The sequence below is a fragment of the Parasteatoda tepidariorum genome, chromosome 6 (genome assembly GCF_982258835.1).
Source record: "Parasteatoda tepidariorum strain Cologne lab strain chromosome 6, Ptep-v5.0, whole genome shotgun sequence".
Lineage (NCBI taxonomy): Eukaryota > Metazoa > Arthropoda > Arachnida > Araneae > Theridiidae > Parasteatoda > Parasteatoda tepidariorum.
Window position 1 is genome coordinate 62,935,421 of NC_141760.1, and position 10,038 is coordinate 62,945,458.

Here is a 10,038-nt window from a genome sequence, read left to right on the forward strand (position 1 = left end):
CAAACAGTAACCACGAGACGTAAAATCTAATTAAAATATAATTCAGATTATTAGCCGTGAGTTTAAGAGCTTTTAAAAATTAAATATCTAAGAAAAATAAACACACAAATAGAAATGGAACCGAAACTATTACCTACTACCGGCTTCATTTTTGTAATTTCCGGTAAGTTGGACAGCTGTCATCTGTTACTAAAATAGCTATAACTAAAGTTCTGCTTGACGTGCATTCAAAAACAAAACAGTTTTTAAAACTAGAAAAATTGGGCATTATTATAAAGCAATAAAATAAAAAAGTGATTTTTTGTGAAAATCCTCTTTTTTAAGGTAGTCGGATACCTTAATGATGTAATTTGGTGTATTTATGTTTAAGTAAGTGTATAGTAGCATTGATGACAACAACAAACTCTCGTCAACTCTTATTCGATGTTAATAAAGTTTTGGTGATAGCTAAAGTAGGCCAACGTTGGTTTTTTTGGCGTCTCGGACACTTAAAGCTGTTTATTTGTAAACATACTAAAGTGTCACTTTAATACTTTGACGCAAATTGGATACCGGTGCCCCTTTCATATTTTTTTCTAACTCTCTAATTACAAGCAAAAATATATTTTGGTATTTTATGATCATAAAAAACAGTTGAATAGTTGCTAAAAATTCTGTTAGAATATCGAAACTGCATTTGTGCTAAAATATAAAATCTTTTTTTTTTCAATGCCCACCTGTGTCAATTCAGGCATTTACAGTGCAGATTTGTTGGCCTTTCTTTCAGGGGCACCATATTAGGTGGGCCAACGTTGCTCCCACAGTAAGGACAGATAGTACAGAGAAGGAAAGAACATCCATGCTTTGCCCGGCATTCGAACCCAAAACCTTTCTGATGCAAGGGCAGTTCCCTAACCCCTACACAGTTCGGTCGGCTATATAAAATCTAAAAAGCGTAGTTTGAAAAAAAAAAATTTTTCACATTCGGAAATTTATCAATAGCTGTTTTTGAAGAAAACTGTTTGTAACTGTTACAAACAGTTTATTCAAACTGTTTGTAACTGCTGTTACTGTTTGTAACAATAACTGTTTGTTCAAAGAAATTTCAAAGAGGAATAACTATTTCTCTTAGATCTAAATAACAGCAAATAAGTTCAAATTCGAAAAATGACTGTTTAGAAGTGATCCATGTTTGGAAGATTTTACCTTCAAAGCAGAAATAGACACGGGTGTTTATTGCTATATTTTATAATCATCAATTATTAAAATATTAATGCAATATTTTTCACTATTTTGACTTAACTAATTCACGAATCCCTAGCGATGGATACGAATCCGCATCCAGCTTGCACTGACCGCTGTGCTGACGTGAAATATCCTCAGTGGTAGACGGATCATAGGTTAGAGTCCCTTTGCCGTCAGGCTAACCATGAGTGGTTCTCGAAGTCTTCCTCTCCATGCAACGCAAATGCGGGTTAGTTCCTTGAAAATGTCCTCCACGAAGGCAAATTTCAGATAAATATTTGATCCAGGAGTTCCCTTGTCTTCTGGATTGTGTTTAAAATTACGAGGCTACGGAGTTGAACATTAGTAGTCGTAGACTCAAAAACTGGCTCGGCTGTTCAACGACGGTTATAAAATAAAATAAAATAATAAAAGAAGTGTGAAAAGCATGTTTAGTAAAAATTTTGCGTCAAAGGGTTAAAGACGTGTGAAACTACTTTATTTTGAAACTTCCTCAACAAACCAAGTTAGGACGTAGTTAGATTATTATGGTTCAAATAAAAAACTCTTTCACATACATTCATAAACTGTATTTATAGACCAGTTATAAAACTGCTCAAATAAATCAAAATCTAAAAGCAATTTTTTTATTAATTTTTCCATTACCTGGTTTTTTGCAAAGATGTATTTTATCGTTAAGCAGTTTTTTCAGCTGTCAATTCCCTTATAAAATATTTTCTTATAAAATCCGACTTCATAAACTCAATAATCAATTTAAAATATAGCCAAGTCACTATCATGAAGTTTCTCTTCTTTCTCTTTTGTGTAATAGGCGCTATAACATGGGGTGAGTAAAGCAGAAAATTTTAATTATAATTTACACAATCAAAATTAATGGATTTAAAAAATTTTTGAAAATTAATCCTAAAAAATTAAATAAATGGAAGTTTTTTTAATATGCTCACTTTCAGAAATATCAAAAATCCTGAAGTATACTCGATAATTTGATTATTTATTGAAATTTGCTGAATTAACGTCATGTAAATTCTTGAAGTATACTAGATATTATAATAATTTATTGAAATTTGCTAAATTCACGTCATGTAAATTCTCAAAGTCTACTAAGATAATTTGATTATTCATTTGTTAATTCAAGGTCGTATAAGCTTTCGCTTTCAATTTTGCGATTGGAAATCAGTGAAAAGTTCTTTAATTCAAAAATTTTGCTGAAATATTTTACTGAGGGTACAATAATGAGCGCATTAAATTTTCGTATATGTATTTTTTAAATTTTCGAAAAAAATGAAGTCAAAAGAAGTGTTTCCGTTCGAATCGGGTAATAATACACCAAACTAATATACTGCAAAATTCCCAACCCTTGGGAACCACGAATTTGATATCATTAGATACGATTTTCTCAAAATATAAAACACATCTATTTTTATTTTTTCGATCTGGCATGGATTTCTCGAAATGTCTCCATATTAATCAATCTGTACTCCATTTTCATTTGGTGATTATAGTGTTATCTCTGAAACATGAAATAAAAACCCGAAAATCAAATTTCGGAGCTTTCTGGATAATCCAAATCTACAATGGAAATTAATAATTCATTTTTCCAACCTTTTTCAAATTTTTAAGTTGCTCATATTCAAAGGAGCATTCATAAGTTGAATATATTATTATTAAATACATCTGCTGAATAAATTTCCCACGTGTAGTTTTAAGTTTTTGATCCAATACGTAATTTTTAGACATTTAATCGTTTCCATACTTTTTTGACACCCTGCATAAATATTTGAGAGGGATTTTTTGGTGGTATAAAATGAAATATGAATCAAAACGAAATTATTTGAGCACCTTAAAATGATATTTAAATTTATTTCTCAATATTGAAATAGCAAACTGAAAAACAGCATGAACCCTCACATTATTTTTTTAAAAACTATGTCCATACATTCTACTAAAACAGTGACGACTGAAATGAAATCATATTCTGAAGTGATCGTATAATGCTTTCCCTGGATTCATTATCTCACTCGTCCATCCTTAAATATAATGGTCGTTCATTCTTAGTGTTCGTACAATATTTTTTCTGGATTCATAATCTTATTGAGGACTTTTATCCTAATAAATAGGAAAAACGAAATTGAAAGATACTGAAAAAAGGCATATAAAAATATTTACAAGCCTTCATTCTAATTAATTGTGTTGAAAAAGATCGGCTTGAATTAGGACAAGCACGTGACTTAATACATAATAATACATGATAGACGGGTTTAAAAAGGGACCGATTATGACCAAAAGTGAGCATTAGGTCTACCAAATTTTCCGAGGCCCTTCCTAATGTTTTTAAATTGACCTACTAATTGGTACAGTCTTGAAAAAAAATAACTTATAGACCAGCTTGCTTTTTATAGCGTTTTTACTATTAAATTATTTTTAACAAAATTTTTCGAGATTGAAAAGCTCCAAAAATTGTGTGAATGAATATTTTATTTTAAGAAAATACCGAATCGAGGGTTCATACGCACTTTAGAGGGTGAGGTTAAATTTAAACATCAATTATTGAGATAGCTTACTCCAAGGTTAGACAAGAGCCTCTTAGAAGAGAGAAGGCCTCAGCACGGATCAATTTAGTATTCCGATGTAATGACGTAAACTGCGCAGTGGAGGTTTAATGACCTAAGTGGAAGATGTCACTACGCGCAGATCACCGCGCAGCTTAGAAGCTGCGCCGTGATCTGCCTCGTAGTGACTAAGTAGTAAGGATCTATAACGACTAAGTAGTGCTGATCTGCTCGTAGTAGTGATCTGCAAGATGTCTTCACCTTTGGACTATTAAAGGATCAAATTTCTTATTTATGGTAACCTGTGCTGAGACCTTCTCTTTTCTAGGAGGTATAGGGTCTGGTGTATTTATTCCCATCATGAATTATTTTTGCTAACTTTGGCATGCGTTTGGAAATCGTCAGAAAATAACCTTAAAATTTGTTTTTGAAAGTTTGTTGTAAAGTTGAAAATTTGTTTAAGCCTCACATTCCTCAGAATTAGAAGTAAACTATTATAAAAGGAAGATGTGTTTTTCATAGCAAATATGATTATGTTCACATAAGAAGATTTACATAAATCTGTCACTAGTATTAAATAATTTTATAACATTTTATTTCTATTCACTTCTGTTTTTTTCAACACAGTAAATTCATCATACTGTCTCTGTACTGTGTGTATGTTTGATTAACAAACTAATTTCATTTTAAGAATTAGTATGTAGGTATGCTTCTTAAAGTAATGATTCTTACTTTATATTGTATTGTAAATCTACCTTATGCGTATCATAATCTTATGTGTATCATAATTATAGATTTTACTGTAATTATAAATTTTATTGTTACTGTATAACGAACATGGTGGCAACTACTTAACATCAAATAATGTAAAAGAACATTATTGGTGTTTTACTGCACTAAGAACCAAGAATTATGTACGGTGCTTCTTGTGTATAATTGTGTACAGTGTACGATGTTTCACTGCGCCATTATGTAAAAGTAATTGCCTTAATTTTTGATGTTGAGATGCACTGAAACTTTTTACAGAGTATAGTATTTATTTCATTTTATTGGACATTTACAAAGTTATATTTTATGTGGTGATGTTCATAGTAAGAGGAGATGATGATGTCTGTAATTTGCCAATCAAGATAAGTCAATGCAAGAATCCACCACCAAGTTTTGCATATGATAAAAGTCAAAATCTATGCCGTCGATTCATATTGAATGGTTGCAGTGGCAATGAAAACAGTTTCAAGTCGATGAAGGAGTGCAAAGAAAAGTGTGGTAAGATTTTAGATCAATTTTAATGCAAATCCCATTTGGTTGGTTATACAATAAATCATACAAGTTCCCCCTATAACATTTTATATTTTACTTTAATCTACTTTCTTTTACGATTTTATTTACTTTCAAAGTAAAAGTAAAAATTGAATAGATAAAAAATATGAAAATAAAGAAAAATGAAAGAAAAGAAAATAGAACTGTCAATATATAAAACAAAAAAGGTTTCGTCACATAGATTTTTATTGAGTATGACATTAATATATTATTACTTCGATTCGTGGCTAGAATTGCCGTTGTAAAGTAAAATAAAATAAATAACTAAAATAGATTAAACAATACCATTCACGTTTTAGCTTTTGCGCTGTTCAACTTTACATTCAGCCTAACACTTTTGCTTTTCCAGCATATGTCTCAAAGTATCATAGATCATCTTATCATATTTTAATTGAATGTTATACTGATCGTGCTGTAACTTTTCATAAAATTTGATTGTTTAGTCACATTTCCAATATGCCACAGATTTCTCACATTTTAATGAAAATCGATGAATTATCTAGCATGTTTCATAATTTTTGAATGTTTAATGGATTGCCAAAACATATGACTACAATATAAAGAATAATATTTTTGTCTGAATTGTTATAAAAAAATAAGATGAAAACAATAAAATAAAAAATTATTTGCAATAGATCTCTGAATATTCACAAAACCTAGCTATGTACATTTCTCATAGATTTTTCTTTTCACATCATTTTGTGTACCAATGATTTGCACTTTTATGCATTATTTAAGAAACATCTCAAAAAATATGAACTGCTAATTAATATTTCTGACTGAACGATTTTTTGAAAGTAAGTAAAAAACAATTAAAAGTAAGGAAAATCAATGATGAAATTAAAAATTATTTACAAAACCTCCTTATATACAACATTTTTTATCAATTTCTTTTCCATATTATTCGTTTTCATTTGAACGTCTTGACTCTTCAACGTTTCTTCGCCGTGCATTCTGCTGTCGCGTATTGATAGCACTACGATTATTTTCCCGGTAATTTTGTACTGCTAAATTATGTTCAGCAGTATGCCGCTGTTGATATCGCCTAAGATATTCACGGCGATCCATTTTTCATAAAAGATATAAGTATTTTAAAGTAAACACTGTTCGATATATTTCACACATTAAATACAAAATAAAAATCGCAACAAGATTCAGCTGGTAAGTTTAGTTGTAACATTTCTGCAGACAGCATTATTAAAAATTATTACTTTTTCGCACACATGCGTTCTCAATTTTGTTTGGCTGTTTTGCGCGTTATTAACCGGAAGTCTTTTGTGATTGGCTATGTGTTATCATTCCACTCTCTTTTTATATATATATATATATATCAGATATGTCTAAAGTAACATTTTAGTAGTGTAGTTAACAAACAATTATTTAAATTTATTTTTGATCCTCTCTAAAATGACTGTAAAAATTTGAAACATAAGCATTGCTATGGAGTCATACACCAATCATTGGTGACGAAGATAGCCTCTTTTAATCAACAGCATATATATATATATATATATATATATATATATATATATATATATATATATATATATATATATATATATATATATATATTATACCATGCTTCATGTTATGAATAGAGAAGTGGGTGAGAAAGCAGTACAGTGCGTAATGAAGCATTGGGATGATTTTTCAATGTGAAATGTCTATTCTATCTTCAGCCTAAAATGCTGAAATGTCATGAACTCATACCTACGGTTGTTCGTGAGATTTAAAGGTTGCCGGTCAAATTTTAAATTATTACTGAAATTCAGTGCATAAAGAGCTTTGATAATATCGCAGACATCTAATCGAAATAAATAGTTTCGTTTCGACAAAGCCACTGATAACTGATAGACGGTGAAAAATTTTGCTTAATATAATGTTTAAAACTAATTGAAATGATTGTTTGAAAGAAAGATTGGAGGACAATAATGATTGGAATAATTTAATGAAAGATGGGAGGAGGGGTTGAATATTCAAATACAGTTGCGCTGTGCTTTCGGCTGGATTACCATTAAAGCTTATTTGTTGTGCAACTTAATTTTAAAAGGTGACCAAGATGGTCACCAAAGACGGCTAGTAATGAGTTAGCATTAAATACATTCATCAATATCTTAAATAATACATTTATTACCTTGAAAGTTCTGAGAATATTGACCTTTTTTTAATAAATTTTCTGTACTTTTTTAACACTGTTTTATAATTTTATTCTTTGTTTTCAGAAAAATAATAGCTTTGATGACAGAGCCATCAAAAGACATATTCACGCTGATAAATACAGACAACAGCTGTTCAACAACTATGTAAATTTTTTCATCAAATTGAAAATAAAGCAAGTTGGTTTCAAAGTTTTGCACTAAAGCTTTTGTATAATTTTAATAACTAGGGGATTCCATCCTTTGCTCGCTCCGTTCACCGAACTCTGTAGTTGCTTCTCATTCATCATTCTTAGATTTGAAAATTAATCAGCAGTGCTTGAAAAGAAAATTAAACTTTGAAAAACAATATAAAAAAAGAAATAAAAATAAACTCTCTCTGTCACTCTCATTTGTTTCTTTTTCTTTTTCAGATATTCGAAGTGAAGGAAAAATTAGTAAATTGTGAGATCTTTATTTTAACATACTTTTCAACAACTTTTCATCGTTATTTCAACATACTATTAAATTATTGCTGTTACTGTTAAATTGAGATTTAAAATGTGGACCCTCTTATATATAAAAGAAGCTTATGCTTCGGAAATATTATGATATACATAATAAAAAAAATATTATGCTTCGTTATTAAAGAACACGAATTCAGCTCCCAAAAAGATACGAATCAGAGAGCTTTAAAACTAAATAAAGAAACATAATCTAATCTTCTAATACAGAAAAAATTATTCTGTAAAAGTTTTTTACTTAAATTACTCAAAAAATTGTGAAAATGTTTCATTTTATAAGCCTAGTAAGTGTCAAAAACATCATCATATGTGTTTCATCTGTATTATGTAAATAATTGTGCTTAATGTTTTACTAGACTTTTTTGAAATTTTAAACACAGTTTATTTAAATTTTAAAATGATGATAAGAGGAGAGAAATATTTTATAAAACCATATGTAGAATAATTTTGTTAAAAAGAATACAAAGCAGGCTCCAAAAAGATACAAATCTGAGAACTTTAAATCAAAAAAAGGGAAACAATAGACGTTATAATATTTGCTTAAAAGGCATTAATTGATAGAAAAAAGAATGACAATGCATGGCGTGTTTTTTTTAAGTTGGCGATAAAAAAAAAACCTAAATACATTTTTAAGTCTCCTGCACACTTAAAAAATATTAGCTTTTGTTTTTTTTTTACTTTTATTTTTTTTTTCTGAATATGACTCATGAAATCAGTGTCTACTTTGATTACTAATTGCCATCAGTGTCTTTTTTTTTATTTATTTAAGCAAGCACTATTTTTGTCACATTAAAGTAAACGCTAGCAGACATTTTGAATTTAAAAGAAGTATTATTTGTCAAAGTTTAAACAAAGCAAATATTTTTTGCACAGTGAAAAAAGATTCTACACTATAATTAAAAATGTTTAGTCAGCAGAGTTGAAAAAACTCCCCTTGAAATTTTCCCCCAAATCAAATAAGAGAAGGGAAAAAAATTAACTAATCAAGAATGAAACTTATCGGTTTTAAAACTAATAGAAATTGCATCAAATATGTATGAGTTAATTGCTAATTTGCTTAATTGAATTATTTTTAAAATTGCCTCTATTTACTATAATTTAATTTTTCTATTTCGCTTTCATCGATAGATTTTTTTTCAGCTATAGTTTTCTTTTCACTTTCATTTTGAATTTATCGAGTTGTTTTTTTTTTTTTTTTTTTTTTTTTTAACTATGCCAGCTTTAAATTGAACGCCATGTTTGGATTATTTCCGCTCTTCTGAACTCCATAGAAAAATATCGTCGGCAAAGATACCTATCTCCACATTATTTGGTATGCTTCTTTCAATGCCGGTAAAATAAATCGAAAAAAAATTTTGTGCTCAGGACTGAACCCTAAGACATACCCTCGCTGAGCCAAATGGGATAGGAGAAGGTGTTATTGAATTTAACCCAAATAGATCTGAGACTCAGAAAACCGGCTATCCAAACTAAGGATTTTTCTCTAATAATGAAGACATCGTGTTATTTAATGATAAGCTTATCTTTCCAAACTTTATCAAATGCCATAGATCATAGAAGTGGTTATAAGGGTTGTATCTTTATATCACCTGTATGCCACGAGAACTAATCGAGAACTTGCACATTGGTACTGTCCCCTGTTCGAAATCCGTATTGCTAAGAGTATCAGAATGTTAAAACCCAGAAATAATGTTTTGTCAGAAACATTTTTTCCGTTACTTTACTAGATATACTGGTAAGAAAAATACATATGTAGCACTGGATGGAACTAGCTTTTTCTTTGTTTTCTGATGGAAATGACAATGGACATTTTCCATTCTGAGGGCGTTTCTACAATTTCATGATTGATTAATTATACATAGAAGCCGTTGGTTTCACAGAGTACCAAGCACGAGTTAACTCCTCAATTATGGTGGAGGAATTAAATCCCTTGGTACCAGTTTGAAAAGAATAGATGGAATTTTTATGCAAATAGTAACCATAAAAAAATTTATTCGAATCTTATATCCTTAAAAGTTTTATTTGTATTAATGAATGGAAATAAAAATTATTAAAGCAGATGTTAAAAAAATGCGTATAGAATAATGATTATTTAGTTAAATGTGCATATCCAAACGATCTCATAACATTATTAAGACATTAAGACATTTCTATCAAAACATGATGGGACATTACTATCCCTCAACTTGGACCTCTAAATGTATTCACCAAATAATTTATAAATGTCTTTTTTGTTCTGTTCAATGGAAATAAAATGCTTTCAATTATTTAATTTATAAATAAATA

General features: G+C 29.4%; 1 protein-coding gene across 1 annotated transcript; it reads left to right on the forward strand.

The window, feature by feature from the left end:
• Positions 1–1,911: 1,911 nt before the first annotated feature.
• On the forward strand, positions 1,912–7,794 carry LOC107449351 (trypsin inhibitor-like). The gene is made up of 3 exons (XM_087166626.1): positions 1,912–2,050; positions 4,866–5,039; positions 7,663–7,794. The coding sequence occupies exons 1-3, from the start codon at positions 2,002–2,004 to the stop codon at positions 7,695–7,697; spliced, it is 258 nt and encodes an 85-aa protein (XP_087022752.1). The 5' UTR covers positions 1,912–2,001; the 3' UTR covers positions 7,698–7,794.
• Positions 7,795–10,038: the final 2,244 nt, after the last annotated feature.

Excerpts from the sequence above, each read along its gene's own strand:
- LOC107449351 (XM_087166626.1), top strand. The coding sequence starts at position 2,002 with ATGAAGTTTCTCTTCTTTCTCTTTTGTGTAATAGGCGCTATAACATGG. Across the intron at positions 2,051-4,865 it reads AATAGGCGCTATAACATGGG|TAAGAGGAGATGATGATGTC; the intron begins GTGAGTAAAGCA and ends TGATGTTCATAG. Across the intron at positions 5,040-7,662 it reads GGAGTGCAAAGAAAAGTGTG|ATATTCGAAGTGAAGGAAAA; the intron begins GTAAGATTTTAG and ends TTTCTTTTTCAG.